The 16,591-nt window shown below is 42.5% G+C and overlaps 1 protein-coding gene across 2 annotated transcripts; it reads left to right on the forward strand.

Moving 5' to 3' along the window:
* The first annotated feature begins 705 nt into the window (after positions 1-705).
* DNAJC21 (DnaJ heat shock protein family (Hsp40) member C21) lies at positions 706-14,626 on the forward strand. 2 transcript variants are annotated; one of them, XM_065047555.1, is made up of 12 exons: positions 706-889; positions 1,213-1,306; positions 2,542-2,665; positions 4,087-4,209; positions 7,609-7,913; positions 9,152-9,303; positions 9,642-9,720; positions 9,959-10,117; positions 10,768-10,804; positions 12,710-12,900; positions 13,313-13,388; positions 14,092-14,626. In XM_065047555.1, the coding sequence occupies exons 1-12, from the start codon at positions 793-795 to the stop codon at positions 14,254-14,256; spliced, it is 1,602 nt and encodes a 533-aa protein (XP_064903627.1). In that variant the 5' UTR covers positions 706-792; the 3' UTR covers positions 14,257-14,626. The 2 variants fall into 2 exon arrangements, with proteins under 2 accessions (XP_064903627.1, XP_064903628.1); XM_065047556.1 differs by having other exon boundaries at positions 13,316-13,388.
* Positions 14,627-16,591: the final 1,965 nt, after the last annotated feature.

Genomic DNA, 16,591 nt, shown 5'->3' on the forward strand with positions numbered 1-16,591 from the left:
AGTCTTGCCCTTGAGGCCCTTCACCATCTTGGTTGCCATTCCATATTCCACACTTGAATAGTTTGTTCTTACATTGAGGTGCCCAAAACTTCACCCGGTACCCAAGGTGGGACCACATCAGTGCAGTGGTGGGACAGTCACCTCCCTGGTCCGGCTGGCGATGCTGTGCACCCCAGGTCATGGGCAGCCATTTAATCTGCCAGAGCACTCCCCTGACTCACATTCGACCTGCCATCAACCCAAACCCCCTGATCTCTGTCCCAAAGCTCAGTTCATGTAGTGCCATGATACAAGTTAATCTAGAGAAAAAAAGGCGGTTCGGGCCAAACCTGAGGTCGCTCAAGAGCACAGCTGTCCAAGATGAAAATGAACACTGATAACCTGAGACATTGGAGCAGTGGCGGCTGCACCTCTGAGCTCCAGGGCATTCACACGGAATCTAGCACGAAGCACTCGGTTATTTGACATCGGGCGACTGTAAGGCCACAGCCCGGCGGTACGGGCGGGGACAGCGGCGGACAACTCGAGGGTGTTTCTCCCCCGGCCAGCACCAGCCGGTGACAGCGCGGGGAGGCGACCGGAGGTTCCAGACGAGTCAAAGCGGAACGCGCCCCAAGCCGCCCCCCGGACCGCGGCGGCCCCGGCCCGGCCCGGCCCGGCCCTCCTCTCCTCCCGCCGCGTAGCTCCTCCCGGCGGGGCCGGCGTGGTCCGGGCTCCTGATGGCCCCGCCTCCGCCTCGGCCGAGCTGCCGGCCGGCGCTTTTCCTCACGCGGAGCCGCCGGACCCGCCGCCATGAAGTGTCACTACGAGGTGCTGGGCGTGAAGCGCGACGCCGCCGAGGAGGACCTGAAGCGGGCGTACCGCCGGCTGGCCTTGCGCTGGCACCCGGGTACGGCCGCGACGCACGCCCGCCGCGGGCCCGGCCCGGCCGCAGGCCCGACGAGAGGGCCCGGTCGGCCTCGCTGAGCCCTGTGGGGCTCCGGCTGCGGCGGGAGAAGCCGCTTGTCCGCGCAGGCAGCGGCACTGGGTGCCCCGCCGGGCTGCCCGGGCCAAGCGGGGCGGGGGAGCGGGCTGGGGCAGCCCCGGGCGGCGGGTCGGTGCTCGCGGCCTCGGTAGCGCCGGCGGCGCCGTGTGTGCGTCTCGGGTTTCTGAAACGGCGAGCGCCGCCGTGCTGCCTCCGGTCGTTTGCACTGCCATTAAATTGTCTTACAGATAAAAACCTCGAGAACGCGGAGGAAGCGGCGGAACAGTTCAAGTTAATCCAGGCGGCGTATGATGTTCTCAGTGACCCCCAGGAAAGAGCCTGGTGAGCCGTGTTTGTGTGTTAGCGGCCTGGAAGAGGCTTTTAAAATTCTGTCTCGGCCAGGAGCTGCGTTCGCTTCTCGCCGGGCCTCACTGCCAGTCAGCGGGGGCGCTGGGGCAGGAGCAGCCGCTTTGCCTGGGGCTGTGAAAGGGCTGGGGGAGCAGGGGGAGCAGGGGGCAGCGTCCCGGGCGGACACAGCCGGGCACCCACCCCGCACTGAGCTTTGGCGGCCCAGGGCTGCTCTGGGGACACAGCCGGGCACCCACCCCGCACTGAGCTTTGGCGGCCCAGGGCTGCGCTGGGGACACAGCCGGGCACCCACCCCGCACCGATCTTTGGCGGCCCAGGGCTGCGCTGGGGACACAGCCGGGTACCCACCCCGCACTGAGCTTTGGCGGCCCAGGGCTGCTCTGGGGACACAGCCGGGTACCCACCCCGCACTGAGCTTTGGCGGCCCAGGGCTGCTCTGGGGACACGCCAGCGCTGGCCCGGGTTTGTTCCTCCCGGAGCAGCAGGCAGCTTGCACGATGGTATAGGTGTCCCTGGGCCACAGCCCTCCCTGCTTTAGGGGGGAAGAGCACTGCACTTGTTGCATGCAGGTGTTCAGTGTGAGATTGGTGGCTGCAGGTTTCAAGCCTTGATAACACACAGTGTCCTGTTTCTGTAACAGTCCTGATTTGAAATACACACACACATCTCTTTTTAAGAGATTGCTACTTTAAATGTTGTTTGTAACTTGTTTTAACTTGGCTGAAGCGTGTAACAGATTATGCAGCCAAAACCACCTGTACTAAGTTTGTCCTCAGAGGGAAGGCACCATTTTTCAATGTTTATATGCTGACGCTTGTGTTTTGTGGTTTTGTTTGTTTGTTTTTGTGCGTGTTTTTCTCCTGTTTTGTTTTTGTGTGTGTGTAAGTATTAGATGATTTAAATAATGTCCTACCCATTTCTGAAAGCTTATGGAAGTATTATGCTCAGATGTGTTTGCTACCTTCTTGTTAATAAATTGGCGGTGTAGATACTGCAGATAAAGTAGTAGTAAGTAAACTAAAGATCAGAAGAAGAACATTTACTGAGCCTGTATTTTCTTTTTTTTCTCTGAAGACTTTGGGTGTGAGACACAAATGCCAGACACTGGGCTAAGCTAGATGTTGAGGTGATGCATGTACTGTGTTAGATCACCAGCACTGGGGAGTGTTCTGTGCCTATACATCCATGATACTGTGAATTTTTGCTAGGTATGATGATCACAGGGAGGCTCTGCTAAAAGGAGGACTTGGTGGAGACTATAAAGATGATAGCTTAAATTTGCTGTGCTACTTCACTGTTAGCTGTTACTCTGGATACGGAGATGATGAAAAGGTAATGCATTAATTCATCTTTAATGAATCAATTTAAATTTTGTGTAAAGTGCCAGCGTTTGCTTCGATTTGAAAAGCTATGTGTGGAATTGTTGAGTGGAGATAGTAATAATGCTTACACAAATCTTTCTAGGAAAAAACTTATGCTGGATGTTTAGACAAGCTTTAATTCCTGCTTATTGTCCAACAGTTACGTAGTCATGATTTCCAACTATGCCATACAACTACAGAATGCGTATATATTACTTACGTGTGTTATACAGTAAAGCATTCTAATGCTTTGTTTTAGAGAATAGACTGCCTTAGCTTATTGAATTATTTGATATACTGCTTTTTGTAGAACTTGTTTGGAAACTTCTGCTATAGAATTTGCTTTGTGTAAGTAAGTTTCCTTAGCTGAACATCTGAAAGCTGTGAACCTTTGAAACTTTCTGCTATGTGAAGTGAAAAAAGGGCTGAGGATCTTCAAGGTAGAAGATAAAGGGAGCTGCATCCCTGGAGATCAGTAAAGGAACAGAACTGCAATTAACAGAACACAAAAAGAAGGGAGACCCCAGACTCTGATTTTGCAGTTGGTCTGGAGCGGTGCACAGGGAGCCTGGGGATGTGGATTGTGGGGGTATAATTGTCTTAAGTTTTTTCCACTGGGGGTCCCTTTCTAGGAGGCACCAGCTCGAGCTGCTGTGCACTGTACCTTGCACATAAATTATTTATTTAATGAAGAATTTCTGGAATCCCTGCCTGAGCCTCTGCTGTGGGAAACCTTAGGGAGAAGGAACTAATCTAACAGTTAATATAATCTCTTTATTTAGAAATATCTAGCAAGCTGGAATGCTTGAGGCTGTAGAAAAACAATCTCATAACAGTGCTTGAGGGAAGTGTGCTTCCTATAATTGGATTCTCTTTTAGATTTTAAGACATTCATCATAAATTAAAAAGCTCCAGGTGATTAGAAAGGCCTCTGCCAGAGAAAATCCTTATCTGTCTTCGGGTTACTATAGTAGGAGTGTGTTAGTATCATCGAATTTTAAAAAGTGAGGAGATAGGGGACTTAATAATCAATTCTGTAGTTGGAACTTACTCAAAACTTGGTCCTGTGTAACCAGAAACGTATTGATATCTCCAGCATGCTGAAAACTTTTTGGTTTAGACTTGAATGTAAGAGCTTGATGTGTCAGAGAGACAGAGACTATATGAAGGAGATGGAAATAAAAGGAATGGGCAAGAATGGGAACTTTGTTAAACATAATGGTCCTCCTATCTAGAGCAAGAGCTTAGAAGGCATTTACCCTAATTTTGGGTTGCTGTTGCAGAACTCAAATATTTATCTAAAATACACTAATGTAGCCAAGCATTTGTACATCTATTATTGAGCCATGCAAAATTAATAAGATTTTTTTTTTTTTTTTTTTTTTATTTCAGGGTTTCTTTACAGTCTATCGACAAGTTTTTGAAAAGATTGCAAAAGAGGAAATGGAATATATGACTGAGGAAAATACTGAAGAATTCCCTATGTTTGGGTGTTCTCAAAGCGACTATGATACGGTAAGAGAAAGTTAGATCTGAACTGAAAGTAACAGCGAATTCATTATTTTGTCCCACACTGAAATCAAAGGAAAAGCTTCAGCTGATCTCTGGGGAGAATACAAAACCATTTATCTGCTGTCTTGTTTAGTGCTGCAGACCATTACTGTAAAGGAAGTGCTTGTCTTCTGATTCATAATATTTAGGTGAATTAAAATTGGTATTTCCTGTCGAACTGTGTTATTAGCCAGGCTTTTAGTGTAAGTTGTCAGACAAATGCTTCACAGCGCTAACCAGCAATTTTGCCAATTAAACTTACATGTAGTGTCTTGCCTCATTTAGGAAAACTGAATAGCACTTATTGCACTCCCAGAAAATGGGAGATGTAGTGATTGTCCTGCAATGTGAGCTCCCACTATGATACTCTTGTCATCTACAATTAATCTGGAGTAAGATTTAATTTCCAAAATAATACTGCATGCTTTCCTTTGGGAAGCAAGAACAGTAAATGTGTGGAGGACACCTGAATTCTTGTTGTCTGGTTTGCCAGCTATTCCTGTGTTGAAATGAAATAGTGTCGAGGGTTTTGATTGCAGGGTGACAATAAAACCCTGGCAGATGTATTGTTAACCTCCTCTCCCCGCCGCTTTCCCCCTTTTGTCCCTCCCTCTCCCACTTCCCACTAAGGACAGGTGATCTGGAGGGAAAGAAAGAGAGAAGAGAGTTGGAAAAATGTTTTACTAATGCTACTAATAAGAATAGAGAAAATAATACGAAATATACAAAACCAATCTTGAAAGTCTCAGCAACTGCAGAGCCGGCAACCGAAGTCCTGGATTGGACTCTGCAGCCAGCCGGAGCTGGATTCAGTCTCTCACTAGGCCTCAGTTCGCAGGGACGACTAGCAAGGTCCTCTCCTAATGTCGGCCATAAACAAAAGGGACGAGATCCTCGTGATCTCCCACTTTTATATGAAGTATTCATGTGAATGGGATGTTCTACTTCGTTGGTCAGTTTCCTGGTCACCTATATCTTGTTGCCCCTCTCGTGAGAGCTGTATCCATTCGTTATCAATTAGTTAGCATTCCATTGCTGTTTACTAAAACGTGTATCTGGTTCTCCAGGAAAATGCAGCTAATATGAAGGCTTTAGCTGACAGGCAAATTCACTAAAAGAGAAACTTGTTTTTTAACAGAACCACGACAAATAGTAAAGTAGTAGCAGTTACCCGTGAGTAACTGCACAGTATCGGTGTACTCAAGTGCTGTTCCTAGGCTGGTACTTCTCACTAGCACTTTTAGTGGTATTGTACTCGATGGCTAATTAATTATGCAATTTAGATTGACATGTACCTTAAAACTGAGTAACTTCAATGGTACAAAATTTGGCTGGAGTTGGAAACAATGTTATAAATCAAACTGAGAACTGTCAGCACGGGTGTTTGAATGTCAGATAAAATTACAGGATGGCTTAAAAAATTAAAGTCTTTCCCAGGCAGAGCATATTTAGTGCCTCTGAAACTGCTAAAATCCATCTTTTAATGGAGTTATCTTGAAACATTGTTTGGAAAACGCCTGTTTTTGAGGCCGTAGGATAGATATGATTATAGACCCAAAATAGCACCAGCATGTTTATTTCCCTTGTTCATGCTCTTTGTGGAAGCTGTTATCTTATATTCAGACAAAAGCTTACACTGTCAGAAGGTTCCAGCATTGCAGCACCCACTGCTCTGCTCAGTGGGAGCATCGTGGGAAAAGAGTTTTAGAAGGGAGCTGCAAAAGCTCTACAGAGGCTTTGCAATCTGTGACTTGAGTGCTCTCTGTTTCAGTCTACTGAGTTAATTTGTGAGAACGCTGAGAGCTGGCTTGATCGATGCCAGGCAGGTATTCTGAAGTCTGTGACTTTGCAAGACTCCATGGGAAGAGAAGACTTGTAGGTCAATCAGATGCAGAAACAAAAGCAATCAGCTCTGGGTATAAGTAGCAGGCAAAACAAAATCCATCGGGGGGTTCAGCAAGAGCTGCTGTACAGTGTACTGGTGAACATCAGAGATGCACCTGTATTTCAGGTTGTGGTGGAGGAGGAGGAAAGTCTTGGTTTGTACAACTGGCGAAGGGGGAAGGTGATCCCTGTCATCAGCCAATGACCAGGCATCCTGTTGCACAGATTATATCCCCTACTGAAGCAGAACTCTGAGACAGGGAGTCTAATCTCACTTGAAGTGTTGGATTAAATATTAATATTTATTGGTTATTATAAAGCTGGGTTTTTGTGATAGCAGAAAATAACTGTGTGGTGGCTTAGCTGTGAGGGGCCACAGCCGTGAACCTTTGCATGTGGATAGGCTGTTAGAAATTAGTGCTGAGGCACTGATAGTTGGTAGACCATGTCAATACCAATGGCAGAAGGAGGAGAAGAGGAGGTACTAGAAGAAGAGATATTAAAATGTTAAATACTTCTGTGAGGTATTCCAAAATATGAAGAGTAGTGCATATGGGAGCAAGAAGTAAAAAGGCAGTTTAATGTGTCAAGTAGTGTAAAAAAGGAGTTTAGGCATATCTTATTTCCTGGATATAAAAAGTACAGAAGGTTAATAATTATTTGGAGAGGAATAGAAAATAAAAATAATTATTATGCCATTTTATTAATCCGGCATTTACTTGTGAATAGTAAAAGGGAGGAGAGTAAGGAACGTTTGTTTCCTCTTAATATAAGAGCAAGAGGGCATAATTTTACCCTTCAGCCATATAATTTGCTAACAGGAGTAAGTGCATCTTGATGTAGCCCCTTGTTAAACTGTACAAGTCATGGCTCAATGATATTGTATATGCCAACAATTTATATGGTTTAATAAAAGAAATACCAAGTTCATGAAATATAAATCCGTCAAGGGTTATTAATTTCTCTTTTGCTCTGGAAGCGGAGAGAATATACTGAGAAGAAAAAGCATTATGTATGCTTGTTTATTTTATTACTTTCTTTATGCTGATCATTGGCTGCTGCTGGCAATGTATGTCTGACCTTTGGTGTGACTTGGTGTGGCGGTTCTTAGGCAATATGTGCCTGTATGCCTGCTTGCAGACAGCATAGCTGATTCTGATGGTGCTTTTCAGTATACAGGGAAAGTACAGCAAAACTAAGTAGCTGGGCACTAGCATGAGTGCAATCCAGTCCTGTAAGGGGACATTTTTAAAAAGTTGCAGTTTGGAATAGTTTAGACAAGGTCATTGATTTCATGTGGTTTGAAATTTTAAGGAAAATATTAGAAGTTTCTTTAAACTTTCATGTGATTTCTTTATAGTCTGAAGAAAAACTGCAGCCTGCGTAGAAGACACAAAACTGCTATAGAAGTCCTGATTTATTTGGTATGGTTTTTGTCTCCTCTCTAAACAAGTGACTTGGTTTTTGTTTTTCTTACAGGTAGTCCACCCTTTCTATGCATATTGGCAGAGTTTTTGTACTCGGAAAAACTTTGCTTGGAAAGAAACATATGACACACGACAAGCCTCGAACCGCTGGGAGAAACGAGCTATGGAAAAAGAGAACAAGAAGACAAGAGAGAAAGCAAGGAAAGAGAGGAGTGAGCTGGTCCGTCAGCTAGTAGCCTTTATTCGTAAAAGGGATAAAAGAGTACAGGCTCATAGAAGACTCATAGAAGAGCAAAATGTAGAAAAAACTAGGAAAGCAGAGGAATTTCGGAGGCAGCAGAAGCTCAAACAAGCCAAGTATGTAAACATGTAACAAATATTTTCTTTTAAACTTGGATAAGCTATTCATGACGATGCACACAGGGTTAGATTCCAATAGTAGATTCACTTGCTCTTTTAAATATCCTTGAATTTCATATATTCGTTTTGGTCTCAAGTCTGAGATTTTTAAAACTTGAGTCTCTCTGCATTGTGCTGACATGTAGACATCTAAGGTAACCAGGGAATAGCATGTGTGCTGCAGGTAACTGGCTGTGGTAGCAAAGAATCCGGTGTTTTTTTAATTACCTTGGGAAGTAAGATTTATTAATTTTCATAGTTCCTTTAAAGAAAAAACAGTGTATGTTAGGAAATGAACAACAGCAGGACTATGACAGCCCTAGGTTAGATCAGCTTCATCTGCTTTGCAACTGTACCTGCTAAAAAGAAAGTGGGGAAAATGAACTTGGTTTTGCTTTTCCTTTTAACTCTTTGGAAAGGACCCTTTCTTTGGACTAAATGCATTTTTTATGCTTTATTTTTTCCAAAATTATGTAGAAGGAAGAGGCAATCTCCTGAGTGCATGCACAATTTATTCTTCCAGCTAGAAGAGCTTTTTGCCTGAAAATGAGAGTAAGGAGCTTAAATACTTAAGACTACACTTGCAAAATAATTGCATATTGATTAAAATTATGTAATAGTAATTAAAATAGATATTACACATATTATGTAGAATTTATTTTTATACATATACTTTTTTTTTCCTGAAGGGAGAGTGGAGCTGAGGTATTCATTTACTGACAAGTGGCTTGATAATTCTGAGTTCAGGAGACAGCTTGAGCAAAATTCAGCTGTACAGTGGTGCACTGTGTGATAACTTGGGCCACGCTTAGATTTGGAAGAGTGAGCTGGTACATTCCCGTAGCGCAGAGTGAAGGAGTAACGTGCTTGTGGTTTTCATGGTCTTGTACTGTTTGTAGGTTTAGATCTTGCAGCAGGTGAAAGCACCTGTACTGCTTTCAGGCTTGACCTGACTTCCATGCTCTCAGCTTGATATTGACCATGTGCTTAGCATTTCCTGCTTGAAATTCGAGCAGGATCCACCTATATTAATACCTCTTTACTTGCAGCATAGATGTGCCTGCTGACATTGCAAATTAACTATTCAGTTTTCCAAGTCCTACAAACGAACAAGAAGTCACCTTCAAATAATGCTGTTTCTGTAATTCCTGTCTCATAAACATATTGTAGAGGTTACTGTATTATTCTACTTAAAGGCTTGCTGACCAGTATAAAGAGCAGAGCTGGATAACTGAGTTGAATCTGGAAAGAGAATTGCAAGAGATGGAGGCACGATATGAAAAGGAGTTTGGAGATGGGTCGGATGACGAAGATGGATTAGAAGAACAGGAAACCAAAGTCATGAAAGGTATGGGGTGTGGGGGGGTGAAGTATAGTGAGCCACTGCAGCCTGAGTATTGGCTCACTGCACATCCATGGGGCAAGTCCCTGCCTCCAGCTGAGGCGTGCAGAATGCAGTCTGCCCCTCTCTGGTGTTCTCCGTTGAACATGAGAAGACATCAAGCTACAGCTGTTAATTTATGCTAATGTATGATTTGGTGAGATCAACTCTTGATCTGTCTGCATGTCAGTAATACTAAATAAATTAAATGTTCATGTTTTGACTATTTACTGGGGCTTTAAGAGCTGCTTAGTGAAAAAACGCTCATCTGACTTTGTCTCTCTGATCCCCACTGATCTCTTCAGATGATGAGACTGAAGAAGCTGAATTTGTTGATGGTCTGTACTGCCCTGCTTGTGACAAATTGTTAAAAACTGAGAAAGCGTAAGTGCTTATGGTTGGGGATTTGGGGTAGGGTATTGGGTTTTAACATTTAAAATGCATTTTAAAGGCTTTTTAACTTCATAATAATGGTCAGTGTCATCTTTCCAGCAGAGACATTGTCAAGGCAGAATTTTCCATACTTAGTAGTGATGGATAATGTGCCTGTTACTATTTTACATGTAAATATAACAAAGTTTGCTCACAGCTACCTGTAGTAATGATCTGCTGGTCTTCACAGCATGAAAAATCATGAAAAATCAAAGAAGCATCGAGAAATGGTAGCACTATTACGACAGCAATTGGAAGAAGAAGAAGGGAAATTTCCTACATCTTTGGATGATGCAAACAGAGAAGATACCAAAGAGGAGGAAGAAACAGAAGACATGCCCAAGCAGAAGTACTTTAAATTGGTTTTAATTTTATCGTGAGAGCTTCCTGTGATTTATAGTGTGTTAGAACTCACATTGTTGTGTGATTTAAAATATTTCTTAGCATGAGAGTTGCAGTAAAATGCATGCATTAGCGTGGCTGGATTGAAATCACACAAATACCTCATTTTCTCTGCTTCTTTAAGTTACATGTTAAGGAAAAGTAGTGATTGTTACTTTTCAAACAGGGGAACTTTCACAGGTCCAGTGTTTATTGATTTGGTACTTTTTGGGTACTTTTTGTGAGTTGGATGCTGGCATAGAGAAAGTAAGTGTTCTTAAAACCAGCACAACTCCACTTTTTGAATGGCCAAAGCGTAGTTACCGACTGTCTCACTAAAATCTTTTGAGTTAAGTCTGAGTAGAATAAATGTTTTACTAAGTGCAATGAGGAGTTTAGGAGAACTGTTGTTTTCATTTCAGACATGAGGCATATTCTGTATGTGGCTGCTGTCTCTGTGATATCATGTTAAGATGATAAGCAAAAATATAACACAGTACCTTTTTAGAAACTGTACTTGTGTGGTACACTTTTTGTTTGTTTGTGTTTGGGGTTTTTTGTTGTTGTTTTGTTCTTCTTTTCTTGAAAAGAGGTAATTTTGAATTCTTACCTTTACAGACTCTCAAAGAAACAGAGGAAGAAACGGAAAACTATGGTATGTAGTCAAATATTTGTATTCAGGGAACTACACAATGCAGTTTTGTTATCTCCTAATGTAACTTTATTTGTTCTGAAAAATAAGGGAAAACTTGAAATTCTATAGAACTTGAAGACTGTTTTTAGATTTTTTTTTTTAGATTTTAATTATTTGTTGACTGCAAAATATTTTTTTTACGCTTATGATCAAATTTATGATAAACTCATAGGCATAATTCCGTTCTGTTTGTGCAGATCCTCATAAATGTGGTGCTGGGTCTAAAAAGGCAACAGTCTGAAGCATAAGGAAAGCAGGTGGAAACAGGCAGATAGAGTGCAAGGAATTGATCCGAAGGACCAGCAATGGCCTTAGTGCACTAGCAGCTAAATTGTTTGGGGTCGTTTTCTGCTCTGATTGCTAGAGTTGGTTTGTAAATATCTAACGGGAAAAAAAAGCAACATTATGGGAATCCTACTGACACATCCCTTCCATCTTTCCCTTGAATTGTAAACATGAGTAACACCGATCTGTTGTGCTCTGGCACCTGAGTCTGTGTGTGATATGACAGCTCTGTGCCGACAGCAGCAGGGTGAAATTCAAGAGCTGCAAGCTGTTTCAGGTTTGAGTGGCAGGAGCACCATAGTGAGCAAACTTCCATCTGCCTTTCTCAAGCTTGATGCTTTTCAAGTCTTAGCTCTACGTACTACCCCAGTCTTAGCCTTGTCCCAGTGAGCGATCTCTACCAAGTCCTGCCTTTTCCATGCCTTCCCAAGTTAGTTGTGTGTCCTCCTGCAACCTAACCTCTCTAGTCTCCTATTATGTGTTCCCTTCTCTGCCCTCTCCCACACCATCATTATCTCTCATCCTCAAGAAGCTTCCATGAGACTTCCAAGACACTGATTATTTTTTTTTTTCTTTTCTTTGGCTGGTATTGCATAGTCCAAGTCAGTATTGGCGTGACCTTCTTGTTTCCATGCAGGGCATCAGGCTCCTGTTCAACTCTTGCCTCCTAAGTTAGAAATCAGAAGGTTTCGTTCTCACTGTATAGGTTGCACATAGGTACCCTGTCTCCCATCAGTTTGGCCATGAGGTCTTCTGCAGCCCAGACAGCGGGTGCCGCTCTTGTGCAGCGTGAGCTGGAATCTTGTGCAGAGAGAGTCTTCTGGAAACATGAGTTCTGTCCTCTACTGAGCTATACTGAGTGCTGAGAATCACTACAGTTTTTGTTTTGTTTTCCTGAAAGGTAGGTAGATTAGCTGAGTTTTTTCAGGTAGCCAAAACTCTGCAAAAGATGCTAGAGGAGATAGAGTTGCACTGATGTAGTGTTAGGTGAAATCTGAATTTGTCATCCTGCTTTTGGAACCTGGGCTGTTTTGCTTCAGACATGCTCTGGGATTGATCTTTTCTAAACTGCATGTATTGAGTTTACTCTGTCTTCTGGCACATGGAGAAGCCTGCCAGTGTTTCTTATATTAGGAACAGAAAATACTGTGTGTCTATTCTAGCTTCAGTCAGCTCAGTTATTTTGGCTTGAGTGTCCTAATACAGGTGTCTGGCACAGAAAACTGTAGTCTAAACAGTTAACATCTTTTTAACAAGTTATAAACAAAGCCATTATCTTATGGGAAATGTTAGCCAGAAGAGAATGAACTCTATGTAGAAATGAAATATGAAATGTATATACCTTCATTCTCGTCTTCCATAGTTCCATTGGTGTTTCTTCCCTTCATCATGGGTGGCCTCATCTTTCAAAACAGGAAAGCAAAGGTTTTACCTCTTACAATCTCACTAAAAACATGAGTAAAATTAAGAGGGTCCATGGCTTTGTGTTCATCGCCATTTAAGGTAAATGAGGTGTAACACTGTAAACAGAATCACTAATGAACTTAAAGTAGTTAACTTGCATTTCTTCTGCTTGGACAGACTTATGAGGACTCTCCTGATCAAAGTGCTGATGAAGAAACAGTTGAACAAAAGGAGGTACACTGTGTGGACAATGACAGTGGCTTAGCAGAGGAGTTGCTAAATGATGGCCAAAGATGTGCTGTGTCAGAGGATGCAAGCGCTACAGAAGATGTTGGACAAGTGAATGAAGCAAAAACTGAAGCAAAAAGGTGCACTGACTTGTAATATTGCAGTCACTCTGTCATTCTGTGTGATGTTTGATACTGTCAAACAAGTCTAGATTTACTCACCAATGTGAACTGGGGGCTACTCTGTTAAATTGGAGTTGATTAAACATGATACTAAACAAGGAGTGTTAGGATCTGCTTTGGAGATCGCATTTGACTGCAGATCCCTGCCACATACATCACTTGCCAGTAGCTGATTATTGTCTGGCTGAATCTTGAGATCAACAGTTGTTCGTATAAATGAAGGTTGGTTGGTTTGTTTTTTCTGGAAGCACTTGCTTTGTGATGTGTGAAGGAAGCAGCAGAGACACTGATGACTGATAATCATCAGAGGCTCCCAAACGCTATGTTGAATGTTCCAGTGCACTGATCCTGGTTTCTCTTTGTCTATCAGCAGTCCCAAGCCTAACGGGGAAAAAGCCAAGGATGCAGAAGAGTCTGCTAAGCTATCTTCAGAGCACCCAACAACAGTATGTAAAATTACTTACTCTATTAAAAAGCTGGTGGTCATATTACTATGAACAAGGTTGGTTGTCTGATCATCTCCAGTCCACAAATTCTATTTCAGTATTTTTCTTACTTGAAATAATATAGGTGTTTCTTTTTATTAGAAGCTAGGAGACTGGAACATCAGATCTTGTCCTGACAGAGAAGAGCAGGACTAAATTTCATTTCTAGGCGAGTTGCTAAAGCTCTGTATCCAAGGCACTTCAAACTAAATAAATGAAACAACTGAAGACAGAGCTGTTGTCATCAGGCAGGTGACAGGCAGTACTACTTGCATCTGTCCTAATATTGATGCTTCCCAGAAAAAGCAAAATCTTGTAATAACTACAGATAAGACAAATCAACTAAATCTGAGAGCCAAAAGCATTATGTTTGTAGTCTTGTTGAGTCAGGTGAGATCAAAAGTATTCTTCTTCTTAAATTAGTTTTGCAAGGCTGCTGGTGGTGTACTTTGTTCTACTTAGTATTCTTTAAAATTTCAAAAGTAATATTAGTGATTAAAAAAAGAAAGTATATTTAACTGTGAACCAGTAACACTATCTGTGATAGAAACAGCTTATTCACATTTCATTGTCTAGGAGAAACTGCATGCAATAAATTAGTGTATTGTATTTATTACATATTTCATATGAATGTGAAGCATTTTGTTTTTTTTCCTCATTGTAGAATGAATTTTTAACCCGCTGTATAACCTGCAAGTGGACATTTCCGTCCCGAAGTAGACTGTTTAGACACCTAAGAGCCACAGGACATACAAAATCCACAAAACCACCAACTGTCAATGGAGCTGAAAACACCAAAAACAAAAAAGAGAAGCGTAAAAACAGATAGAACTTTGCTAGATAGTCTTCAGAATTGTACATGAAAGATCTCCCAAAACTGAAAGGTGCATATTGCCTGTGTTTGGAGTTGAACAAAGAAGGAAAGTCCTAATGTTGGAAAAAAAGGAAGATGCAACAAAATGAGTATTATCTTGTGAAGAAACTTGTGCTTGCTTTTGGATTTATCAGCCTTTCTTTAATGACTGGATTTGACATAACATCTCAGCAGCTTTCACATGGAAAGTGTGGAAACAGTAGTTCAGAGCTAGTCATCTCCTGTTTCTGTTGTATGGGGATATGTAACTTGTATGGGGATAAAGTAACTTGCAGGGGGATAAAGTGCTCACACAGATATAAAAATAAATTATTTTCACACTTGTGTTGCTGCTTTTCTTCCTCATGTCTAGCCTGAATCTCCCCTCCTTTAGCCTAAAACCGTCACCCCTTGTTCTGTCACAACAGGCCCTGCTGAAAAGTCTGTCCCCATCTTTCTTATAGGCTTCTTCTAAGTATGGAAAGGCCACAATAAGGTCTCCCTGTAGCCTTCTCCAGGCTGAACAACCCCAATTCTCTCAGCCTGTCCTCACAGCAGAGCTGTTCTACCCATCTGATCATCTTCCTCTGCTTTTGCAGGGGCTTAACTCAAGGTGAGTGTGACCAATAAAGGGGCCTGTGCTGCTTTGTTTGTCTGTCGAAGATGAAACATCGGGATATGGAAGAACACAGGCTTCTCTGCCATCTCCAAGAACCCTTTCAAATTGCTTAATTGCATTAAACACCAGACAGAAGGAAAGGAGTAAGATGACAGGATGGTTGATCAGTTTTCATAGTTTCTGTTGGCTCTGTACACCTACCTCTGCAGCAGGGGTTGGTGGGGAAAAAAAAAAGGTCTTGTGGAAGAACCTTGCTGGGATAAGGTAAGGGAGAATTGAATAAGTCATAGGAATAAAGCAATTTATTCTGATTTATAGTAAAAAACAGCATGGGAATTGGCATTGCACCTCTGTTTAAATTAATAATCTACCTGATCTTGAGTAGCACTTTAAAAAGGTGGGATAACAAATATCTGATGTTGAAGTGGAAATGCATTTTACACAGGAGTTTTCAATGCAGTTGGAAAAGGCAAGGGCTGTAATACGTTGTTTAGGAAAACACTAGAGTATAATTTTCCAGAAGTGCTGATCTTGCATTAGGTAAGTTCCTCTAAAGTTTCAGCTCCTGAAAGAAAATAGCAGAATATTCTCCGCACAGGTTAACATGGTACCTCATGGAATTATTCAAATATTAAAATTTGAATTAACAGGACATGTGTACAGTTCTTGCTGACTGTCCACAATTCCATTTTTTGTTGGAAACTGAGGGAACTAATGACCTAAAATATTTTAAAAAGTGATTATGTGAGAAAGAAACAGCATCTTACTTAAACAGCCAGAATCTGCTGAATGAGTAATGGGTGTGCTGTGCAATTCCAAAATCAGCAAGAAGTAGAGTGTATTTTGAAGAGGATGAGGACTGGATTAGAGCCCCACAATACAAATAATTACTGTAATTAGAAGTATTTTAACTTGTGTGCACACAGAGTTTTTTTTTCGTGCTCTAATTACACTGTATCCTTAGAGTAAACATTTTTAACTCTGTTTGAAACTTCCAGTTATGTTCTGCTCTGTTCAGCCAGAGACTGACTATGCTTGGGTGGTATCTCACACACTGAACCCTGCAGTGTTACTTTTTGACTTAATTTTTTTCTTATTTAAAGAAAACTAAATACTTTGTAATTTATGTGTTTTACAAGTGCTTGTATGTATTGTAATGCTACAGGCTCGGGGAACAGTGGCTGGAAAGCTGCCCGGCAGAAAAGGATCTGGGAGTGTTGATGAACAATGAACCAGCAGTGTGCCCAGGTGGCTGAAAAGGCCAACAGCATCCTGGCTTGTATCAGGAATAGTGTGGCCAGCAGGACCAGGGCAGTGATCGTCTCCCTGTACTGAGTGCTGGTGAGGCCCCACTTGAATCCTGTGTTCAGTTTTGGGCCCCTCACTACAGGAAAGACATCGAGGTGCTGGAGAGAGTTCAGAGAAGAGAAATGAGGCTGGTGAGGGGTCAGGATCACAAGTCTGATGAGGGAACTGGGGCTGTTCAGCCTGGAGAAAAGGAGGCTGAGGGGAGACCTTATCACTGTCTACAACTACCTGAAAGGAGGTTGTAGCATGGAGGGTGTTGGTCTCCCAGGTAGCAAGTGATAGGACCACAGGAAACGACCTAAGTTGTGCCAGGGGAGGTTTAGACTGGATATCTGGAAACGTTTCTTCACAGAGAGGGTTGCTGGGCATTGGAACAGGCTCCCC

The sequence above is a fragment of the Columba livia genome, chromosome Z, assembly GCF_036013475.1.
Source record: "Columba livia isolate bColLiv1 breed racing homer chromosome Z, bColLiv1.pat.W.v2, whole genome shotgun sequence".
NCBI classification, from domain to species: Eukaryota; Metazoa; Chordata; class Aves; order Columbiformes; family Columbidae; genus Columba; species Columba livia.

Excerpts from the sequence above, each read along its gene's own strand:
- DNAJC21 (XM_065047555.1), top strand. The coding sequence starts at position 793 with ATGAAGTGTCACTACGAGGTGCTGGGCGTGAAGCGCGACGCCGCCGAG. Across the intron at positions 4,210-7,608 it reads CTCAAAGCGACTATGATACG|GTAGTCCACCCTTTCTATGC; the intron begins GTAAGAGAAAGT and ends TTTTTCTTACAG. Across the intron at positions 7,914-9,151 it reads CAGAAGCTCAAACAAGCCAA|GCTTGCTGACCAGTATAAAG; the intron begins GTATGTAAACAT and ends TTCTACTTAAAG.